Here is a 24,883-nt window from a genome sequence, read left to right as displayed (position 1 = left end):
GATTGGAATCCTTTTAAATTCATTCAGGCTTAAAAAGAAATTTATTAAGGCTTGTATTATAGCTCAGAATATTGCCTACTTTCATAAATGTTCCTCTGTGCATTTGAAAAGAATGTACATTCTGCTTGGAGTATTCTATAAATATCCATTAGGTTAAATTCATTTATATTGCTCTGCAAATCTTTTATATCCTTACATATTTTCTATCCACTTGTTCTTTCATTTATTAAGAGGTTATCAAAATCCTCAGCTATACTTGTGGATGTTTATTTCTCCCTGCATTTCTAAATTCATGTATTTAGAAGGTATGACATTAACGACATAACTGCTCAGGTTTTTTTCATAGCTTCTTGATTAATTGACTCTTTCCTTATTATTATAAAATGAGGTTTTTTTATCTGATACTCTTTTTGCTGTTTATTTTTCTGATAATTAATACAGCCACTCCAGCTTTCTTTTGATTAGTGCTAACATAGGATATTTTTTTTTTTTTTTAGAAAGGCCGACTGCCACGTGCAGTGCCTCATTTGGATGTGTCTGGAGTCTTGGAAGCTTGACTACCCTACGTTCTCCTACAAATGGACCTTGAGAGCTTGTTTACAGGTTCCAGGAGGGGAACACAGCTAATCATATACCCTCGACCAAAGAACGGTCCTCTTCTATAGGGGAAGGTCGTCCTCTTCGACCGAGCTCACAGCTTCAGGAGGGGACGCACGTGGAGCGGTGAGGCAGGAAGGGGACACCCGCCTAGCCAGCCAGATCAGCCGAATCAACCGTGGCGATCGATGGGGTGACAGATGTCGCAGCCAGATCACCCTCACGTCCCAGATACCTTTTTTTTTTCATCCTCTTACTATCGTTATCTGTGTCATTATATTCTAAGTGCATTTCTTGAAGGCAGCATGTAGTCTGATCTTGCTTTTTATCCAATGTCACACTCTCACGCTGTTGACTGAGGTGCTCAGACATTCACATTTAGTTCGGTCATCTGTTTAAGGTTTAAGTCTACCATCTATTTGTTTTTTGTGTCTCATTCTTTGTTTTACTCCTCTTCGTTTCTGCCTTCTTTTTATGAATTGAAGATTATTGTTATGATTCCGTTTCGTTTCCTTTGTTGGCTTATTTGATATCACCCTTTATTTTGTTACTTGTGTTGTATTGGGGTCTGTAGTATACATCCTTATCACAGTCTACTTTCAAGTGGTGATATCCCACTTGACATACGGTAGATGAACCTTATAATAGTATACTTCCATTTTTCCCTTTTCTCCCTTGGTTCTGTTGTTGTCATATACCTTATTTATACAAATGTGTCATGCTGCACAGTATATGATTATTATTTTTGTTTGAAATAACCAATTTGAGGGGCTCCTGGGTGGCTCAGGCGGTTAAGCATCCGACTTCAGCTCAGGTCATGATCTCAAGGTTTTCGTGAGTTTGAGCCCCACGTCAGGCTCTGTGCTGACAGCTTGGAACCCGGAACCTGCTTTGGATTCTGTGTTTCCTTCTCTCTCTCTCTCTCTCTCTCTGCCCCTCCCCTATTCCTGCTCTGTTTCTCTCTCTCTCTCTCTCTCTCTCTCGCTCTCTCACTGTCTTTCTCTCTCTCTCTCAAAATTAAAATAAACATTTTATTAAATGTTTCATTAAATTTTTTTTCAATAACCAATTTGATTTTTAAGTGACTTAAATAATAAGGAAAAACTTTATATGCTAAATTTCTAGTGTTCTACCTTTATTGTTATTATAGTGTGTAGATCCACATTTCCATCTGGTGTCATCTTCCTGAAGGACCTACTTTACCATAATTAGTAGTGTGGTTCTGCTTGCAATAAACTACTTTGGCTCTTGAATGTCTGAAAAAGACTTTATTTCACTTATGTTTTTCAAAGGTATTTTTGCTGGGAATAGAATTCTAGGTTTAAAGTTTTTTTTTTTTTTCTTTCTTTTTATTTAGTCTTTCTTTTTCTTTCTTTATTTTTTCAGCTTTAGTTAAAGATGTCTCTCCACTGACTTCTTGCTTGCATAGTTCGGATGATAAATCCATTGTCATCCTTATTTTTGTTTCTCTGAATGTAATGTGTTTTTCCCTCTGACTGCTTTTAAGATTTTCTCTTTATTACTCTTTTTAAGCAATTTTGTTTTGTTAGACCTTAGTATATCATTTTCTTCATATTCATTGTGCTTGGGCTTTTATGAGCTTCTTGGATCTAGAAGGTTAGAGTTTTCATTAAATTAGAGGAATTGGGAACTATTATTTATTCTCATTCTTTTTCTGTCCCTCTCACATTTTTTTCAAAGGCTCCGGTTACACATACATTGTGTCAGTTTTGATTTACTGATGATTTAGATCCTCATTATGGGTCGAATTTTCTTGCTTCTTTTCATGCCTGGTAATTTTTTTTTTTTTCAACGTTTTTTATTTATTTTTGGGACAGAGAGAGACAGAGCATGAACGGGGGAGGGGCAGAGAGAGAGGGAGACACAGAATCGGAAACAGGCTCCAGGCTCCGAGCCATCAGCCCAGAGCCTGAAGCGGGGCTCGAACTCACGGACCGCGAGATCGTGACCTGGCTGAAGTCGGACGCTTAACCGACTGCGCCACCCAGGCGCCCCTCATGCCTGGTAATTTTTTATTGGATGCCCGACACTGTGAATTTTACCTAGTCGGTAAATGGTTATTTTTATATTCTTCAAATTTGTTTTGGGACACAATTATCTGGAAACAATTTGATCCCTTCAGGTCTTGCTTTTTATTCATTAGATAGTACTAGAACAGAGCTCGATCTAGCACTAATTATTTCTAACTATTGAAGTAAGACCCTTGTGTATGTTCCATACAATCGTCCATGAATCCTTGCAGTTTTCCAGTCTGGCTGATGGGGAACGGGCCCTACTTGTGGCCCTGTGTGAGCACCAGGCACCGTTAGCTCTGATCCTGTTAGGTCCTTTGTCCGACTTCAAATAGTTCCCATACATGTACACCCTGATCAGTCTTGAGTTGGACCCTTTACCAATCTCCAGTTCGCTTTCTATGCAACTCTTTCCTCTCTGTTACCGTCCTGAAAACTCTTGCTTCCTTTGTCTCCCTTAGCTTTCAGATCTGTCTTCTCAACTCCGTGTCTACCAGACTCTGTACAGGTTAACCCTTCCTGTGATGTGGTCTGGATATTCTCTGAAATCAATAAGCTGATGTAATCATAGAGTTTATTTCCTTCATTTCCTGTCTCTCAATGGTCACTGTCCTTCATCGCCTAATACTCAGTGTTTGGCCAACTGTTATTTTGTATGTTTTTGTTTTCTCACTTGTTTCAATTGGGAAAGTAAATTTGACCCCTTACTCCTTCATGGCCGGGGGAAAAGTCCCATCATTTATCTTTAAAAAATAGAAAATACTGCTAGTATAAAACACCAGACTTAACAATATTTTCTGTGTTGATTTCACATAATCTGCCTGTTTCTTTACCTCATGTCATATGCAAAGCGATGGTATTTGATGACTCTGTATGGCTGAGTGAGACTCATGCTGCCGTAACTGCATGATCCAGTCTCCCTGAAATCTAGCCCAGAATTCCACGCAATTACTCATGAACCATTCCTGCCAGAAGCAATGATTCTGGTTTTTATCTGGATTCCCAACGATGACTAGAGTGGTATAGCAAGGAGAATATTTCACTATTTGCGAACAGAATGATTTGTTGTTCTCTCCGACAAGTCCCAAAAATAATGTTTAAAGTATCATTTCCTTAAAAATCAAATCGCTCCCTTCTTAGTTTAAAAGTTTTTGTTTGTTTGTTTGTTTTTAATTACAAAGTTACACTAAACTCTTCAAGTATTCTCAATATCAGACTGGGTAGTTCAGTCGGTTAAGCATCGGACTCCTGATTTGGCTCAGGTCATGATCTCATGGTTCGTGAGATCCAACTCCATGTTGGGTTCTGCCCTGACAGCATGGAGCCTGCTTGGGATTCTCTCTCCCCCCTCTCTCTACCCCTCCCCCTTGCTTGCACACTGCCCCTCCCCCCCCAAAAAATAAAGAAACTTAAAAAACTTACACAGTATAATAAAAGTCTCAGTTTATCACCACTTGGAATGAACTAAAATATAATTATCATTTGCGTTTATAAACCCTCTATGAATAAACCTTGCAATAGAATCTAACCTGTAACATTTACAGTGTTTAAATAAACTTTAGTTTTTTACGACAGTTTTAGTTTTACAGAAAAATGGCGAGGATAGTATAGAGTTACCACATATCCCATACCCATTTTTCCACTATTAACATTTTACATTAGTAGGTACATTTGTCACAATTAATGAACTAATATGGATACGTTACTATTAGTTAAAGTCTATGTTTATTCAGATCTCCTTACTTCTAGTCTAATGTTCCTTCTCGGTTCCAGGATCCTACCCTGGGTCTCCTATGACATTCAGTCATCGTATTTCCTTAGCTCCTCTTGGCTATGAGAGTTCCTCAGACTTTTCTTGTTTTTGACGGCAGTGACCATTTTGAGGAGTACTGGTTAGGTATTTGTAGAGTGTCCCTGACTTGGAACTGTTCTGATTTGAGGGTTATAAGTTTTGGGGGAAAAAATAACGGAAGGGCCACTTTCATTATATCGTGTCAAGATCACCTATTATCAATATGACTTATCACTGTTGATGCTGATTTTGATCACCTGGCTGAGATAGTGTTTGTCAAGTTTCTCCACTGTCAACTTACTCTTTCTTCCCTGCTTCCATATTGTAATCTCTGGAAAGAAGTCACTATGCCAAGCTCATACCTAAAGAGTGAAATGTTATATTCTGCCTCCTTGAGGGCAGAGTGCATAAATTACTTGGAATTCTTCTGCGTGGGAGATTTGTCTTTTCTTTCCCAGTTATTTACTTATTCAATTATTTATTTTTATCAGTATAAGCTCATAAACATTTCCTTATGCTTTGGGTTATAATCCAATACGACTTTATTTTGCTGCTCAAATCGTGCCAGCTTTGACCATTGGGAGCTCTTTCAGCTCCTGTGACTTACAATCTTTTAGACTACAATCAAACCTTCAACATGACTCTTCTATGCAGCGACTAAATTACTCCTTGAGATTAAGTTAGGCACTTAGGGAGATATATTACTTTCAGGTAATGCATTAAGTGATATTCTGGTTGTCTGAAAGAATTCATCTGACAAGAAGTGAATTAAAGACTAAGGAGAGTGCCCATTATGTAGTAAATATTTTAGGAAACTAATGAAATAGAAAAATAAACTGAAAAAGCCAAACCTTTTAAAGCAAATCTATAAATGGCTTCACATGCTTTAGCCAAAATTTCTTCTTCTGGAGAATTAAGCATTAACACCACAGTTGCTGCTTTTTTGCTTTCAATCGTTAGTGGATCAAACTGAAATGTAGAGAGAAAACGATCAGGTTCACATATGAGCCTTAAAAATCACACCAAAAAAGGGAATGGCGTCTAGAAACTTGAAGAGAACATAACCATACAAAAAGGATGTGGTCACTGCCCACTAAGTGCATTGTAAAGTTTTTATTTAAAAAAAACATCACTGGGGCGCCTGGGTGGCGCAGTCGGTTAAGCGTCTGACTTCAGCCAGGTCACGATCTCACGGTCCGTGAGTTCGAGCCCCGCGTCAGGCTCTGGGCTGATGGCTCAGAGCCTGGAGCCTGTTTCCGATTCTGTGTCTCCCTCTCTCTCCGTCCCTCCCCCGTTCATGCTCTGTCTCTCTCTGTCCCAAAAAATAAAATAAACGTTGAAAAAAAAAAAATTAAAAAAAACATCACTGATAGAGATACGGTTGCCAATATTGGTGGCTTTGGAATTCCTGGGGTGATGGCAGGAGGAGCAGAGTATTTTGGAATCTGACAGATCTAATTTTGCAACTGAGCCGTGTGGAATCCAAAAAGTTACTTAAGCTGCAAGAATTTCACACGGTTTCCCTTTCTGTATAAACAGCATAATAATACCTCTCTCCTCAAAGGAGCAAGGAGAGGATTAGAGATCATGTGTGTAAAGCATTTAGTACATTGTCTGCACATAATAGAAGGTCATTAAATAACATATCTTGGCATAATTCTTAGTCGATACACAAGAAGCCTTTAGTACCTGTATATATTTGATGCCCTGACAGTCTCCAGAATTAGTACCTGCTTCTAATCACTACTCTTCCTGAGAAAGCAGAAATTACATACGTGAAATCACTAAAAAGCATTAGAAAACTGCACATAACACAGTGTAAGACTGGACAAAATCTGAAACAGGGCAAATGGTAATAAGCCATAAGGAAAAAGTAGGGGCGCCTGGGTGACTCAGTCGGTTGGGTGTCCGACTTCAGCTCAGGTCATGATCTCACGGTCAGTGAGTTCGAGCCCCGCATCGAGCTCTCGGCTGACAGCTCAGAGCCTGGAGCCTGCTTTGGAGTCTGTGTCTCCTTCTCTCTCTCTGCCCCTCCTGCCACTCGCACTCACTCTCTCTCTTTCAAAAATAAAATAAAAACACTAAAAAAAAAAAGTATAGAGCTCTAGGAAGACCTATATCCTGCTCTGAGACGTTCACAATTCGTGGGTAGCCAAAATACACAATAACAAATGCATGACTCCTGTGGGTTTTCTTTGGCCAAGGAGAAAACAAATTGTTACGCTATTTTTCTTCCATTTCCAGAGACTGGTGAAGGTGGGTGTTCTGCTTATGTTAAAGACAAAAAATTGAATTTCAAAGCTTTAGCTGGCTCTTTGCGTCGGTCCCTTTCTAAATGAACATCTTCTTGTGTCTGGAGATATAACAAACATTGGTGTTCAGTTTCAGGCAGAGAATGGAGAGACAGATTACTCTGAGTAGGGAGGCCGGAAGAGTACAGAAGACAGAGAAGGTAGCAGTAAGCTGTGACCTAAAAGGGCACAGCTGGGATAAAAATAGCCCTCGCAGGGGAAACGGCCATTGGATTTGGGGACAGCATTATCGAACATCCAAATTAAAGCCACTGTTTGTATATGTCTAACTCTCTACTAGAAACTGTGAGAGTCACAAAAGTCATGGTGTTTGTTCTCAAGCCTCTTAGACTCTTTCTGGGGAGACAAGTCTTCGTTGAAAGTCTGCCACAAGCACCAAGCTTATAGTACTTGTGGGTTTCCAGTGACGTGAACCAATGGGACAAGATGGCCTCTAGCAGAGCAGAGAGCAGTGGCGGAGACACTGGCTCCAACACTGATCGGGAGAGCACAGCGACCTGGAAACCCAGAGAAATTTTAAGGGAGGAAAGCATTTGGGGATTGAGGCTTGCAAATCAGCAGGCACTCACAAACCCAACAAGTACATTAACTATATACTTAAAGAAATTACTTGGTAAATGCTCCAGCCGACACTGGGGAAGACAAGATATAAAAACAATAGTACTATCTCAATAAATACAATGAGATATATAGTAAAATTGAATGATAATGATGTTGTGAATCATGATGTAATTCTTAAGGATTTCTGAAGTAGTGATAACACATTATAAGGGAAAAAAATAATTTGGAATTAAAATTCTAGATTTTTCTCAAGAAAGCTCAGGTAAAGGAAACCAGATTGTTTTGGTAAAGAGAACTGGGTTATTGCCTAGTTATTATTTATTTTTTCCTTGATATAAAAAAACAGGTTTAAATATGTGTGTTTAATAGGCTACAGAAAAATAGTAAAAGTTCCAATTTACCAAAAGGACAAGGTTACAAAAGAAAGTTGCTCAATTCAGAAAAAGGGACGAAAAAACAAGGGAAACACAACATGAAAATATAGCAAAGAAAAACCAAAAACCTAAAAATGATAGGAATAAAACCAAATATTATCAGTGGTCAAAATAAACATCTGTAAGGCAAATAGATCTCAGTAACTAAGATTGTCAGCTTGTCAAAATTTGTTGTTTGTGTAGTGATATATACGTCTTCCACTTGATCTTACAGAATACAAATTCAGATCTATCTCCCTAAGACACAGAACATTCTTATCACTTCTGAATTTTTCCCTTACGCTCCTTTCCCCTCCAAAAACACCCCCAGAAAGATAACCATTCTGACTTTTAAAATCATCCTTTAGTAGGGGCGCCTGGGTGGCTCAGTCGGTTAAGCGTCCGACTTCGGCTCAGGTCACGATCTCGTGGTCTGCGGGTTCGAGCCCCACGTCGGGCTCTGGGCTGATGGCTCAGAGCCTGGAGCCTACTTCCAATTCTGTGTTTCCCTCTCTGTCTGCCCCTCCCCCATTCATGCTGTGTCTCTCTCTATCTCAAAAATAAATAAACGTTAAAAAAAAAATTAAAAAAATAAAATAAATAAAATCATCCTTTAGTAAAAAAGTAAATAAATAAGTAATAAAATAAAATCATCCATTAGTTTTTCCTGTTCTTCAACTTTGTATAAATAGGCTCATATAACATGTATTCTTTCATGTCTGCCCTCTTTAGCTCAGCACAATGTCTCTGAGATTCAGTCACATTTTTGTATTACTAAGTCATACTTCCTATGGCTATGTATTATTCCATTTTATGAATATACCAGTTTAGGTTCTTGTCTTTCAGCTGGAGGCTACCATGAACAAAGCTGCAATGAATATTCTTGCACACGTCTTTTTATGGATATATGCCCTCATTTCCCTTGGGCATATACCTAGGAATGGACTTGATGAGTCATAGGGTAGACACGCGTTTACCTTTCGTAGACACTGTTGAACAGTTTTCTAAAGTACTTTTATCAATTTTCATTCTCACTAGTTAAAGATAAAGAGTTCCAGTTGTTCTACCTCCTCACCAATCCTTGGTATTATTTTTATTTGCTTTTTTTTTTCTTTATTTGCTTTTTCCACTTTATTTCTTATCTTGCTTAGATTATGATCTATTGTTTTAATAACACTCCTGCCAAACCCTAAATAAACTTTTTTTTCATCCTTCTGTCTTGTCATCAAATCAATTCTAGAATATGGACAAACACTAGAATTTTCTTTCTTTGCATTTGTACCCCGACATCCAAGCATTCTTGGAGAATGTTAAGCTACAGGGAAAATTAGTATTGCTGTAAATTCAAGATCAATAATTTCACAAGAGTCTCAAACCTGTCTATATCTTCTTCTGTTACTTTAGAGAAAATGTTTCTCCTACTATCTAAGCCCAGTATCTAATGTGTGCTTTGGATTTTTAACCCATTCACCTTTAATTCTCTCATTGATTCAATAAACACTCATTCAACCCTAATAATGCCACACACTCAGAACAGCATACTAAACATGATAATCAAGTCCCCTATTCTCATAGAACTTACACATTGTCAGTTACGTCATACCATTAATCATCCTTTTTTTCTCTTGAGTAGTCAACTTCTTCCTAACAATTGGATTATTCCCATTACTTCGGAGTCCACTTTGCAGAGAGCCAATTTAGATTCAATAAAATGCACCTAAGTTTAAGTCTGATGAGTTTTAATAAATGTATAGGTACCTCTAACTAACCCCCTCCAAACAATATGTGGAACTTTCCATTACCCCAAAATATTCTCTCCTGCCTCTCTGCGGCTGACTCCCTTTCCCATATCTCCTCTAGGCAACCACTGATCTGCATCCTTTCACCGTAGGTTAACTTCAACTCTTTAAATATGAAATTATTGCACAGGTACCCCTTACGTATGGCCCCTTTCACTTGGCAGAATGATTATGAGATTCATCCGTATTATTCCACGTATCCGTGGTTCATTCCTTTTTACTGATGAGTAGTATCTCATTGTATGAACATAACATTTGTTTATCCGTTCAGTTAGTGATAGACCTTTGGGTTATTTCACTTGGGACCATTATGAATGAAAGCTCCAATGCGCTTTTCCATGTAAGTCTTCTTGTAGATGTATATTTTCATTTCTCTTGAGTGAATACCTAGGAGTAGAATTTCTGGCTTGACTGGTAGTACAGGTTTAACTTTCCAAAAAAATAAGGTTTTTTCCAAAGTAGTTTTACTATCTTGGTTCCCACTAGCAATGTATCTGTATCCAACATAGTATATCTCTTCGCTTATTTAGGTCCTCCTTAATTTGTCTTGGCAATGTTTTATAGTTTTCAGCATATAGGTACTGCATTTATTTTGTTAAACTTATCTCTGAATATTTTGTGGTTTCTGATGCTATGGCAAATGAGATCTTTTTTTCTTCATCTATTTTAAACAAGTGTCATTAGGTAAACAATATTTAGGACCATTTTTCCTCTTACAAATGAACCTTTTCATTATGATGATATGGGTCTCTTTTTCTCTGGTAATATTATTTGCCCTGTTATATAATTCATCTAGTATTAATATAGGCACTCCAGCTTCCTTATGATTTTAGTTTGCAGTATATCTCTTTCCATATTTTGACCTTTAACCTAGCTGTATCTTTATATTTAAAGATTTCTTATAGACAGCTTACAGTTTGGATCTTGTTTTTTTATTCAGTTTGACAATCTCTCACTTAAAAAAATTTTTTTTAATATTTATTTTTGAAGGACAGATAGACAGAACATGAGCAGGGGAGGGGCAAAGAGAGAGGGAGACACAGAATCCAGAGCAGGTTCCAGGGACTTGAACTCATGAATTGTGAGATCATGACCTGAGCCAAAACCGAGAGACTGACGCTCAATCAGCTGAGCCACCCAGGCGGCCCTGTTTTCTCCTTTTCTGATTTATTCCCTGGTTCCTTTTTCCGTCTTCTTTCGGACAATTGGATTTTTTATCCAATTTTATCCAATTTTATCCAATTTTATCTCCTATACTGGTTTATCAACTGAGTTTTCTTCTGAATATGAGTCACATTTTTCTTTGCATACATAATAATTTTTACTGGCAAGTGAACATTGTAAAAATTATGTTGTTGAGTGTCTGGATTGTATTGGGGGCCTTCTCTTTTTTTTATTTTCTTTATGTTTATTTATTTTTGAGAGAGAGAGACAGAGCGTGAGCAGGGGAGGGGCAGAGAAAGAGAGGGAGACACAGAATCCGAAGAAGTCTCCAGGCTCTGAGCTGTCAGCACAGAGCCCAATGTAGGGCTCAAACTCGTGAACCCCAAGATCATGACCTGAGCTTAAGTCAGACGCTTAACCAATTGAGTTACCCAGGCACCCCTGGGGGTCCTTCTCTTAAAGGATGTTGAATTTTGTTCTGCTAGACAGTTGTCTTATTTATGGTTCAGCTTTATCTATGTAAGGCCTATTTGAAAACATTATTCCAGCAGGTCTGAGGAAGCCGTTGCTCTAGGGCTGGGTTAGACATACTACAACTAAGGCATGACCCTGCTGGGGGCTCTACTTAATGCCCCAGATGTTCAACAAGATCTCTCCAATCTTTTGGATCAAAATTAGAATGTCCTCCAGACGGGTCTGAATCTTAACATTATTCTTGTAGCTCTCTGATAGTTGTTTGTTCCTGTTCTTTGTCATGAACATGAGTTTCGCCCTGTGCAGCTTAGACTTCAAAGAATCGAGGGAATCATTAACTAAATTTCTGGAGCTATTTTCCTATATATTTCCCTCCTCTCTGGCACTCTGCAAACTTCCACCACCTTAGCCTCTCTACACTCTGACGTCTCAAAACTCTCTTATTTTAAAAGTAACATTTCCCTAGATATTAATCATCTTCCAGGTGCTATCTTAGCTCTCCTTCCCTTCCACAGTCAAAAATCTTATGAGCTATTGGGGCTCCTGGGTGGCTCAGTCAGTTGAGCGTCTGGCTTCAGCTCAGGTCATGATCTCACATTTTCTGGGTTCGAGCCCTGCATCGGGCTCTGTGCTGACAGCTCAAGCCTGGATCCTGCTTCAGATTCTTTGTCTCCTTCTCTCTGCCCCTCCCCTGCTCGCACTCTGTCTCTCTCTCAAAAATAAACATTAAAAAAAAAAAAAACTATGAAAAAATTCTTAGGAACTATTGATTTTCCTCCATTTTCTCCCCCTCATACTTCCTGCTAAACATCTCCACTCTGACTTTCATCCTCATTGGTTCACCAAAATATTTCTAAGACCATCAACAGTGAACACCATGTTACTTATCACTTCTTGACATTTTAATCTCATTTCTAGAGAATTAAAATAACAAACAATGCTTGAAACTGTAGAAGCTTATGGCTTACTTGAATTGTCAGGCCTGCATCTTTCTGGATGAGTTTTTTATTGCTTTTTTTCATGATAGTTTGGGTATTAAAAATCCTTGGTGGGAGTGCCTGGGTGGCTCAGTCAGTTGAGCGACCGACTTCAGCTCAGGTCATGATCTCACAGCTCGAGAGTTCGAGCCCCACGTCGGGCTCTGTGCTGACAGCTTGGAGCCTGGAGCCTGCTTTGGATTCTGTGTCTCCCTCTCTCTCTGCCCCTAACCCACTCGCATTCTGTCTCTGTCTCTCTCAAAAATAATATTAAAAAAAAAAAATCCTTGGGGTGTTGTTGTGGTTGTGGCAGTTGTTGCTTTGAAGGTTTTGTTTTGTTTTGTTTTGTTATGTTTTGTTTTGTTTCACAGCTATATTCCTCTGAACTTCTCTGTAACAGCACTTAATGCATTGCGTTGTTTCTTGGGTTTACGTGTCTTCTTCAGTATGTTTACCGTCATTTCCTGGGTTGCTCAAGCCCAAAACCTGGAACCATCTCCCACCTCCTCTCCTCTCACACTGCACATGCAATCCATCAGCAAATCCTGTCATTTCTGCCTTCATTATGGCCGCTTACTCAGGCCACCGGGCTGCATAGCTCATCCCTCCTCCATAATAGCCTCCATATTGGTCTTCCAGTTTCCACTTTTCCCGTCGTAGCTAGAATGATCTTAATGTTTTTCATTTCAAATATAAATGAGATGTCACTAATCCTCTACTTGTAACCCTCCAATGGATTCCCCTTTTTGCACATTAGGAAAACATCCAACCTCCTTAATATAGCGGAAAAGGCCGTGATCACCACCAGCCTCCCACCTTTAATCCCTATCTCCTGCTCCCTGCTTTCTAGTCTCCAGTCACATCAACCTTCTTGGCATTCCCCAAGTATACTAAGTAAGGTCTTAGTATGGCTACAGTGCTCTCTAGCTAGGGTGCTCTCTCCCAGATATTTGCAAAGCAGACTTCCTCATTCCATTTGTCTTTCTTAAATGTGACCCCACTGAGAAAGCTTGCCCTGACCTGGATTCTATTTAAAGTAGCCCCATCCCTCCCCATCCTTATATCCTACTTTATTTTTCCCCATTGATCTTATTACTACCTGAATTATATTATTATTTGTTAATTGACTGCTTCCCCTAACTAGCATATAAGCTATGAACTTTGTTTTGCTCCCATGTATATGCCCAGGAGGTAGAAAAACACTTGTACGTGGCATTCACTCAATATTTGTCTAATAAGTGAATGAATTTCTTCAGGCAAAGGACTGTGTAATTTCTCTACCGCCATTACTTAGAATAAACCTAGGATGTGGAAATACTCAATAAATGTTTATAAAGACGTGCATGAAAATACCTCTGGAAACTTCTGTGTTATGCTTGTGGCCTGAGAGGGCTTTAACCGTGTACTGTCTCTTGATGTCAGAAAAGAAGGTTCTAAACCTGAGGTTCGTGGAGCCATCCGTGGGCTTCAGGGATACATCCTTCCACTAAAATTGTATGTAAAACTTTTGGTGGGCATTTTTGTGGGGAGGGAGTCCACAGTGGCCATCCCACCCTCATAGGGCTCCCTGACCGCAACCCCCCCCCCCAACCCTTGAGAATCACAGCCTTAAATCCTCTTTGCCGCCCACAACAGTTTCCCTGGCATTCTGCTGGCTGTCTTCTCTATCCACCCCCACTCAGGACAAAGTTCCCTTCCACTTCAGAACTTGCACTTCAGAGACCACTGATAGTTCAATATTTTTAAAGCTGATGTTATAAGCATGTGAATAAATATGCTCTGTTAAAACATACTTATGTCACGATCTCCACACAGTGACTGCAGTTGTCAAAGGAGTACCTGAAAATATACTTAACCCGAACCCATCGTAAAGACTTGTAACCCTTCTTCAGCGGTGGAGAAAACACTTTGGTATTTTGACCTATCTGCTGGTCGTCGTTAAGAGAAAGGTAATATGGGGTACAAGAGGCTTGAAGAGAAGGTTCAGACTGTGAGAGTTACAGTCTAAAGAGCTGTTAAAGGAGGAGAAATACCAATATTTGGCAGAGAGCGGAGAAAACTTGGCATGACATCTGTTTCTCCTACAGAGCCTACAGCATTATAGTAATTTTTTATTTAAAAAGGTGCTGAGAATCAAATGATAGCTAGCACAGAATGCCACACAACTAAATAAATGATACTGTGCTGTAATTACACAGCCCATCTGCTTTCCCGTGAGGAACTCACAGTCACTCACCAGCAAGCTGGTTGTGAAATTATAATTTCACGCTGTATACAAAACAAATGATGAACCAAAGTTATTTACAGAAAGGGTGAAATAAAGGGGAAGCATTTTGGCTAAACTCTGAATTTTAAGTTCAGTCAATCAGCGCAGCCATAGTCTTACAGAGATACTTTTACATCTCTGTTAAGGACACAAGACCTTCTAGAACAATGCTGTCCAGCACAAAGTTCAACACTGCAAATGTTCTGATTCTGCTTTGCCCAATATAGCAGTCACAGCCGCATGTGGCCTTTGAGCACTTGAAGTGTAAGGTGACTGAGGTGCTGAATGTTTCGTTTTATTTTTAGTTGTTAATTTCAATTACTATGCCTTTAATCATCATTAATTTAAATTTAAATAACCGCAGGTGACTAGTGACTGCTACATTAGGCCGGGCCTAAAAGAATAGAAAGTTGTAAAGTTGAACTCAGTGAAAATAGATAAATCATGATAGTCTCGCAATTTTTATGGTACCAAGAAGGGGAAAGAAAAGGCTTTTTTGATGGCTATTGGAGCGTGTTTGCTACATCATTGGTCTCAGATCCGGGGGGAAACCAATTATACATGAAAAGAGAGACAGATTAACAGAAATGGACTGTCTCACTCTAGTAGGGACTTTCAGTAGAGAGCATCTAGACATCAGTTAAAATCCAGTAAAAAGGGTAAAGGTTAAAATGAAAACAGCTAAAATGGCCTCTAGGTTTCTTTACAACTTGAATTAAACTTTTAGAGCAAGGTAAGCAAGATTTTTTTAGAATATGGTTTTGTGCATGTTTCTTAATTTATACTAATTTTTATTAAATCATGACTTTCTAAAATCTGTGCTGTAGGAGAAACGTCGGAAAATTAATTCCCATGCAGCTTCATTTCTGAAATAAGTCCAGGCAGTTCTGGCAGCCCGTGACAACACGTTAAGGGTTGCATTCTGAGGTTGACGGGAGCGTCCGGGGAAGACAAGTCACTGGAGACATCCCACTCTTCCAAGGAACTGGGTTTGGTCACCCACGTGAGGAAGCAGATCCTGCTGTCGCCTGACGCTCTGACTCAACACTCAGCGAGCTTAGCTCCCCCCATTTGCACCTAACTATGGACAGAAGGTGCAGAACCATTAACGTAAATACATAAACGCTCAGTTAACTTGACAGTGAGATTCCAGAACCAGGTCACAGTCCCTTGTGAGTTTGGATACTGTGGATTTAGTCTGCTGAAACTCAGTTGCCTCTGAAATATCAAGGAAATAGAAATTCCATGCTCATGAACTTGAAAACCTGACCATGAAGCATGAGGGCCACACCCCAGGCCACCAGGAACTTTAGTGGCCAGCTGGTCTTCCACAGCTGATCTCCCTGCCTCCTTTGACAATGCGCAAAACTTCTCAAGTTTTGTGGGATGATCAACAGTACCCTCAATTACATCACGAAGAATAACAACTTTTACCAAGTTCTCATCTAGTGCCAAGCGCTGTTCTAAGCATCTCATGTTTACCTAAGCTTGCCTCCCCACTGTGAATAGATGTGAAGTGGTTGTCGTTATATCCTCACTGGAGTATACAGAGTTCGGGAACTTGGCCTCCAGATGGAGTGAGGATTCAGTCTCTGGCGGTGTAATTCCAGAGCCTGGATCCTTAGTCCCTAAATATCTTGCCTTATAGTAAATATTGCCTTCTAAGGTTGTTTCTATTAGTAATTCTCTTATGCAATCATTCCATAGAAAGTTTTCCTTTTGTTAAAGCATCACAAACAACCTTTCAGCCAGACGTGGAAATGTTTGGGGAGGTAGATTATAGTTGCATCGGTCGTTCAAGCTGTTATCTTCCCCGCCTCTAAGCATCTTCTTAGCTAGTGGTCGCTTTCACGAGAAGGAATGGAGGTCAATAAACCACACGGGCGTATATTAAATGTATGTTTTGACGATTCGAAAATTAAGAAAAGCAAGGGGAGCTTTTTGTTTTAACCATATAACTGAACATTCTTCTTTCTGTCCCCATTACCCATTTTAACGAGTATACAAAAGACTAATAGCAACACGAATCTTTGGAAATACGAAGCAAGTTGTTATTAGTTGGCACGGAAAGTTAATTTTTTAAAGCAGTTATATATCCATCTTTGAAATGTGGTTTTCTTTTATACTCTGCACAAGAACCCTTTCATAGACTTTGAAGAGGTATACCTTGGCACAAATGCCAAGTTCAGACAGTTGACATTGTGATATACTGTTTTGAAGTATTTGAATTCACAAGATGGAAAGTGGTTAGATAGTTAACACTAATCTGCCAGTTTTATTAACATATAGTCAGAGTAAGAGAAGTATGGAAGGACTAAGAGGAAAGGCCATGGTCAAGGCCCATTGGTAATTGTTATATATGTCCTTTTTTTTTTGGATCACTCTACTTTTTTAAAAAGCATAATTAACATACGGTGTTATACTAGCTTACGGTGTACAATGTGATGATTCAACAATTCTATCCATTTTTCAGTACTCATCACAGTAAGTATACTCTTTTTTAATGTTTATTTTTGAGAGAGAGAGAGAGAGAAAGAGAGAGAGAGAGAGAGAGAAAGTGGGAACAGGGGAGGGGCAGAAAGAGAGGGAGACACAGAATCTGAAGCAGGTTCCAGGCTCCGAGCTGTCAGCACACAGCCCAGCACGGGGCTCGAACGCACGAACATCAAGATCACGACCTGAGCCGAAGTCAGACGCTTGACTGAGTCACCCAGGCGCCCCACTATAAGTAGACTCTTAATCTCTCCCATTCCCCACCTATTTCCCCTCTGGCAACCACTAACTAGTTTGTTCCCTGTATTTAAAGTCTGTTTGTTGTTGTTGTTTATCTCTTTTTTTCCTTAAATTCCACTTTTGACTGAAATCATGGTATTTATTTTTCTCTGTCTGACTTACTTCCTGTAGCATTATACCCTCTAGCTCCATCCATATTGTTGCAAACAGCAAGACCACATCCTCTTTATGTCTAGGTAATATTCCATTGTGTGTGTGTGTGTATATATATATATATATATATATATATATATATATATATACCACATCTTCTCTACCCATTCATCTATGGATGGATACTTAGTGCAATCCCTATCAAAATACCAACAACATTTGTCACAGAACTAGAACAAATAATACTAAAATTTGTATGGAACCACACAATATCCCAAATAGCCAAAGCAACCTTGAGAACTTAGAACAAAGCTGGAGGTATCGCAATCCCAGATTTCAAGACGTACTACAAAGCGGTCGTCATCGAAACAGTATGATTCTGGCACAGAAGTAAGACACATAGATCAATGGAACATAAGAGAGAGCCCGGAAATAAACCCATGCTTACACGGTCACACAAACCATGAAACTGGAGCACTTTCTTACACCGTACACAGAAATAAGCCCAGAATGGATGAAAAGACGCAACTATGAGACCTAAAAGCATAAAACTCCAAGAAGAAAACATAGACAGCAATTTCTTTGACATTGGCCATTACACATGCTTTGGCTGTCCCTAAGGCTCTCGTGAACTGAGAAAGAAGAGCTAGTTTTCTGTTAACGCTAGGTTTAAAACTGTTTCTCAAGTCCTTGATTGTGCCCCCCAAGGACTGGAATACAGAGGACAAGCCAGCAAAACATTACAAAATTATAGAAGGTGTATTAGACAAATATATCTATTGTTTAACGGTCCCTTAATTCTAATTTTAATCAGGAAATGTTTGTCATCGGGGTGCCTGGGTAGCTCAGTCGGTTGGGCGGCCGACTTCGGCTCAGGTCATGATCTCGCGGTCCGTGAGTTCGAGCCCCGCGTCGGGCTCTGTGCTGACAGCTCAGAGCCTGGAGCCTGTTTCAGATTCTGTGTCTCCCTCTCTCTGACCCTCCCCCATTCATGCTCTGTCTCTATCTCAAAAATAAATAAACGTTAAAAAAAATTTTTTTTAAAAAAAAGAAAATGTTTGTCATCAAGTACTGTGTTCATTAGTCCACTTTCCAGTAATAAGATGTCAATAATGATATGGACCGGGGAAAATGGCTGACTCAGTCGGGGTTGTGAGTTCGAGCCCCATGCTGGGTGTAGGGATTACTTAAAAATGAAATCTTTTTTCTAAAAATGCTATTTTGCAGCAAAAAGGGATAATTCAAACTTAAGTGGCAATGAAAAAAAAATAAGAGAATTTGGAACATTTTAGGAGGATGTCCAAAAGAGAGCAAATGGAATGATGAAACTGTACCGTGAACCACAATGGCCATCTATCTCTGCAAAGTGTTCCTAGACCTGAGCAGACAGGTGCTTCTCCTTCATCTCGTTTTATTTTTTTAAGTTTATTTATTTTGAGAGAGAGAGTGCACAGAAGCAGTGGAGAGGGAGAGGGAGAGCGAGAATCCCAAGCCAGCTCCGCAGTATCAGCACAAAGCCCGTCGCAGGGCCAGATCTCAGGAACCGTGAGATCATGACCTGAGCCGAACTCAAGACTCAGACGGTTAACCGACTGAGCCACCCGGGTGCCCCCAGACAGATACTTCTGGAGTCTTCGTTCCCAACTGTACTGAAGGATCAAACATAGGAAGTTACATAGGTGTGTGTCTGTGTGGGTCTGTGTATCAGAGTCGAAAGGAGACCCGCAACATTAGGTCTTATTTACTAGCGTTAACTATGTGCCAGGCACTGAGAACGTGATGAGCTTTACCTCATTTTAATTCACACAACAACCAAAACGAGTTGGGCCTCACAATTCACACTGAAGAAATTTCAAACAAGAACTGAAAGAACATGGCCGCATTTGGCAACACTGTGCCAAATAACACAGGTCAGGAGACGCAGAGCTGGGACGTAGCTCACATTTGTAACCGCAAAGCTCCAGTGCTGTTGGAAAGACCTTGCACTAAGCCCAGCTTCCTTCAAACTATAAAATCCCTGTGAGTCTACTGACGGACCATAAACACTTTTTTTCAGTCACGTTTTATTTGAAGAAAATCACACCAAATGTCTGTTTCAAAATGAGTTTCTTTTCGCCCTTAAAGATTTTTCATCTCTTCGTTTATTTTAATGTTTATTTATTTTTGAGGGAGCGGGAGACGGGCAGAGAGAGAGGGAAACACAGAATCCAAAACAGCCTCCAGGCTCCGAGCTGTCAGCACAGAGCCCAACGCGGGGCTCGAACTCGCGAACCGTGAGATCATGACCTGAGCCGAAGTCGGACGCTCAACTGCCTGAGCCACCCAGGTGCCCCTAAGATTTGATTTTTGAGTAATCTCTATACCCAACGTGAGGCTCGAATTCACAACCCCGCGATCCAGAGTCACACGCTCCGCCGGCTGAGCCAGGCAGGTGTCCCTCAAAATAAGTTTCTAATCTGAAAACTGTCCAAGTTCATTTTTTATTTTTAACGTCATCTTTTGGTAATTCATAAACCTTAGAGAAATAAGATAAAAACATACTTTTAAAAAGAGAGACATGGGGCGCCTGCGTGGCTCAGTCGGTTGGGCGTCCGACTTCAGCTCAGGTCATGATCTCGCGGCTAGTGAGTTCGAGCCCCGCGTCGGGCTCTGTGCTGACAGCACAGAGCCTGGAGACTGTTTCAGATTCTGTGTCTCCGTCTGTCTCTGACCCTCCCCTGTTCATACTCTGTCTCTCTCTGTCTCAAAAGTAAATAAACGTTAAAGAAAAAATTTAAAAAAAAATAAAAAGAGAGACAGGGCTTTGTGTTTTAGGCAATGTATTACTCAAACATCTGGAACAGAAAAAGATGATGAACCCAGACTTTTCTCGCCATAGAACTGGAAAATACGAGCCTTCTGATGTTCAAACGGTCATCTTCAGACAACCTCATATACAGAGCTAATAGCTATAGCATAAACTCCTAGTTATTTTGGAAAACGCACTCGGATGATTAACATAAACGAGGGACCAGCAAATATCAATTTAAAATATTTAAAAGAACAAACCAAAACTATTTGGTCATTAACTAGGCCCATAAACACGCCCTCCACATCCTGGAAAAGCTAATAATTACTCTCTAATTGTGCTGATTATGTAATGACAACGTTGTAAATGTTTGTTTATATAATGTTAGATTTCTCTAACTAATCTTATCATTAGTCAGACCTTGGACTTCTGCCAATGTGTACTCATGTATATGCTGGTACATGCCAAACAGTTGGAACAATTTATTTTTAAAACTGGTTGTTAACGTGCTACTAGTCTTAAAATCAGAAACTTACCACATCCTTAGGAGGGGGTTCTGCTTCCTTCTTTACCTTTTTACCCATTCTGGAAAAAGATGCAGTAATTAGTTAAAGTGCCATTTGTACCTTGTATATGCACAAATCTCTCAGTTACCTGTGGATGCCCTTCGAAGGAGATTTATTTCCTCATTGCAATTTTACCTAAAAAAGAGATGATGTGAAATAGGTAGAAATGGTCGTACACGTACAAATACGTTACCTGCAGTCGTATTTCAAACGCCACAGTTTTTAAGGAACTCACTGTTAAGATTGTTGGGCATCAGTCCTGGCTTCCAGCTTGTAAGGAAGAGAACACACCCAGGACATAACTTTTACTTACATAACGGGAAACAGTTTACCATGCATATAGCTCACTGATGGGGTGCTTAGGAGACTAAATCCAATTTACTTTTGAGAGCTCCAAGAATGTTCTGCCACAAAGGGGGGGATTTTTGTCTGCTTTCCTGCACTGATCTATCCCAACAGTATCTGGTACATGGTAGGTATTCGATATGTATAAAAATCATTAACTCTGTTTTTCCTGGGAGTATGATTTTGTGAGTGATACCCAAGACAAGGCAACTCCAAATTAACGTTGGTGTCATTTTCCCAAATAACCAAAAGTTTTCTCTAATATAATCCATAGCTCAATAAAAAAAAAAAAAAAAAAGTAATTGAGAATCTGAAGAGATGTATTCTGGAGAAGTTGGGGTTACTGCTTACAAGACCTGTTTCTACCTGCCCTCGTATGTCCATAACTGTGCAGACAAAAAGTCAAAGGATTGGTACTGATAGTTGACAAACCACAGAGCAGTAACCCCATCTGGGTACAGAGGACTTTCCAAGATGTTGGGGACTGTTAGAATAAATAACTCTAGAAACCTTTCGAGTTTTCTCCAATGGGAGGTTATGTTTGGCATTTGGGCAATCTCAGATGCTACAAACCTGTCTCAGGGAAATAAGTACAGTTTCCAGAAAATTCTGGGAAGTCAAAAATCTTTGGTGAGAATCTACAATGTCAGGATTGGTTCAGATGGTCTCTCAAGGGACAAAAGCAACTCTCAGCATTAGAGGCACTAACCAGAATTTATCACATGTTTTAAAATGCCACATGTTCATAGAAACTCCTAGGGGCTTCTGAAAGACATCCAGATCCCTCAGTTCAGGTCACATAAATTTCCAGATCTTTAAGGGTCTGGGCAAGCTTACACTGTGATGCCCTCCCTCACATCCAGTATATTAAAACATTAAAATGTACCCACATTCCCCATTAAATACGATTTTCATCACATAAAGTTTTGAAATCAAGCATTTGAAATTATTCAGCAGGTTGTATACCTCAAACTTCTTGCAAAATGAGAAAACTGTTTTCAAATATAATTTAATATTAAAACATTTACATTAATTTTTCAAGTTTCTCTTCAGATTTTAGAGGCAGTTACTTTTTTCAAAACTCAAACATCTTTCATAGGTGTTTGAAAAGCACACAGACCCTAGATTTTGTGTTTACGATATTCCAGGCAGATGGACAGAAACCATTCTGGACAAATGCAAATCTATCTTGCGATTAATCTCTAGGAAAAAGAAATTTTAGAGCGCTTCGTAATCGACTCCAAGGTAGAGCAGCCTTTGATTTACAGAAGAACTCCTTATGAATAATGTTTATGAAGAACTGAATTAGGGGCGCCTGGGTGGCTCAGTCGGTTAAGCATCCGACTTCAGCTCAGGTCACGATCTCACGGTCCGCGAGTTCGACACCCGCGTCGGGCTCTGGGCTGACGGCTCAGAGCCTGGAGCCTGCTCCCGATTCTGTGTCTCCCCCTCTCTCTGCCCCTCCCCCATTCATGCTCTGTGTCTGTCTCAAAAATAAATAAATGTTAAAAAAATAATTTTAAAGAAGAACTGAATTATACTTGCATTAAATTACTGTACATCATCTGATTTTCACTCAGGAACTGATTTTTTCCCATTTCAGGATAGTGGCTTTGAGTAACGGCATACTGAAGAGTACAGAGGTTAGAATTGCCTTAACACAGGACGACAGCAATGGAGTCGATCCCAGGCAGTACCGTAAAGTAGGAAGCATTTAGTTTGTGTTTTTATTACCAAATTGAGTATAGTAGTTAATGGGGGACAAAGTATTTAGCTGACATAGATCAGGGGCGATGAGCCTCAAAGATGACCGTAAGGTGTTTTTTTTTAACGTTCTAAATTCAACATTTCACTTAAAATCAACATGATACAACCACATTATCTTATGTTAGTTTATTCTTTAAAGATTTGTTTGCCTCTAAAGCTCCAGAGACGCCACATTAAGAAAACAAATCCTGGGGCGCCTGGGTGGCTCAGTCAGTTAAGCATCTGACTTTGGCTCAGGTCATGATCTCTCAAGTCTGTGGGTTCGAGAGAACCCGCATGGCCCTCTGTGCTGACAGCTCAGAGCCTGGAGCCTGCTCGGGATTTTGTGTCTCCCACTCTCCCTGCCCCTCCCCTGTTCACACTCCGTCTCTGTCTCCTTCAAAAATAAACAAACACTTTAAAAATTTTTTTTAAAAAATCCCTTTGACTTTTTGAAGCACACCTGCTTTCCTTGACTATTTTACCACCCTTCCCAGTGATGTTTTCGATTGTGCTAAAATATACACAACATAAAATTTACCATTTTAACACTGCTTAACTGTATAGTTCTGTGTCTACTATCCACTTATACAGAATACATTTCATTACAGAAAATTTGGAAAACAAGGAAGGGCACATGGAATAAAAAAAAAATCACTCAGGAATAAACTCAGGGAGATTAGCACTGTTTCAGGATAGTTCCTTTTTGTGTGTTTTCTATAGGGATTTTACCATGCTACATGGGTTTCGATCTCCTATTCTCAACTTCCTTTCCTGGAACCATTTGCCTACCATATTCTTTTTTTTTTTTTTTTTTTTTTTCCCTGATATAATTTATTGTCAAACTGGCTAACATACCGGCTGTACAGTGGGCTCTTGGTTTTGGGGGTAGATTCTCGTGCTTCGTCACTTATAGACAACACCCAGGGCTCATCCCCACAAGTGCCCTCCTTTCCTACTGCTTTTTTACACTAATGGACAGGTTCGTGAAATCTCTGTCTCCATTCATTGCTCCAATCATCTCCAGTGAATCAGCATATCATGTCATTTAAAATACTATTGTCAAATCCACTATGTATCTAGACAGTCCCCTATTGTTGAACATTTGTTTCTCATTTCCTGAAATTATGGATAAGGCTGCAATGAACCTCCTCAGACATAAAATGTTCATCCACGTCCTCAACTGCTTCTTTAAGAGAAAGGCAAATAACTGGATGGAAAGGCATGAACTTCACCGCACTGAGTACAAAAACAAATCTGCTTTAAATGGGCACCTCCTCCGTCATTAGAAAGGAGCCACGCTTTCCCCCCACAAATTTGTCGACCGTTTGTACTTCTCTGTGAGCTTTCAGCCTGTGCGATCTTAAATGTTTTCTGAGGAGGAGCCTTATTTTAAAAACTGTGAAGGAAGGGGGAAGACTACAGCCAGTGGGGACTCGTTTCCTGAGTTGCTGGGAGGCACGGAACGGAATCTTAGACTCTCAGATACCCTCTCGGGGCCTGTTTTGTCACCTGTTAAACGGAAGGAGGCCAGGATTCTTAGGAAACCCACCCGGATCCCCGGCTGATACTGGGCGCACAGGGCAGGGACCGACAACCCCCAACGAGGCATTCGTTCCGTCGGTTGTCCCAGAGGTCCCCACGCGCTGGGCACCTCCCCCTTGCCCAAATTCTGCGGGGACCTCGGCCCCGGACCCCTCCAAACCGCGGGAGTAGCCGCGCAGCCGCACGCCCGCCTTTACCTGCCGGCGGATCCCGCCGAGCGGCGGCCCCTCGCGCCGGGAGAACCGCACCCGCCGCCGCCCGCGCGCGCCTCCGAGGCCACTGTTGCTCTTGGTTGCTAGGCGACACCGGCCGCGCCTGCGCGCGCCTCGGCCCTGAAAGCTCGCGCTGGGCTGCGCGCGCGCCCCCCGTCCCGCCTTGGGTGAGCGGTCTGCGGCGAAGGCGCCTTGAGCTCCGAGTCCAGAGCTTTGCGCGGGGTGGACACGGGAACCCTGCTCTTCGCGGCCAGTCCGGGTGAACACTGGAAATCAGCAGGCAGTCCAGCCTCAGCCTCTGGCCCGCGGACCGGCTCTGGATTCGCGTACTCTGGGATGCTAGCGCTTTCTCCCAAAGACAGGCCCCAGCCGGAATCTGCGCGGATGGCTGCCACATCACCGTCCCC

General features: G+C 40.6%; 1 protein-coding gene across 14 annotated transcripts in view; it reads right to left on the bottom strand.

Annotated features, from left to right (window-relative positions):
* ARMC3 (armadillo repeat containing 3) overlaps positions 1-24,533 on the bottom strand; it is a 106,030-nt gene extending 81,497 nt beyond the window's left edge. For 8 of the 14 annotated variants that reach the window (XM_078450351.2, XM_078450343.2, XM_078450349.2 and 5 more), the window contains exons 1-3: positions 24,462-24,533; positions 20,599-20,647; positions 5,274-5,391 (exon numbers count right to left, since the gene is read on the bottom strand). In XM_078450351.2, coding sequence (XP_078306477.2) covers positions 5,274-5,391; positions 20,599-20,646 — 166 coding nt within the window. In that variant the 5' untranslated portion in view covers position 20,647; positions 24,462-24,533. Of the gene's footprint in view, positions 1-5,273; positions 5,392-20,598; positions 20,648-20,716; positions 20,764-24,231; positions 24,433-24,461 lie in introns of those variants that run through there. The other 6 variants (XM_078450345.2, XM_078450346.2, XM_078450344.2 and 3 more) reach the window with 6 other exon arrangements.
* Positions 24,534-24,883: the final 350 nt, after the last annotated feature.

This window comes from Panthera onca, chromosome B4, assembly GCF_046562875.1.
Source record: "Panthera onca isolate mPanOnc1 chromosome B4, mPanOnc1 haplotype 2, whole genome shotgun sequence".
Taxonomy (NCBI): Eukaryota; Metazoa; Chordata; class Mammalia; order Carnivora; family Felidae; genus Panthera; species Panthera onca.
The sequence above is the reverse complement of the archived record's forward strand: the minus strand, read 5'-3'. Positions and strand labels throughout refer to the sequence as shown.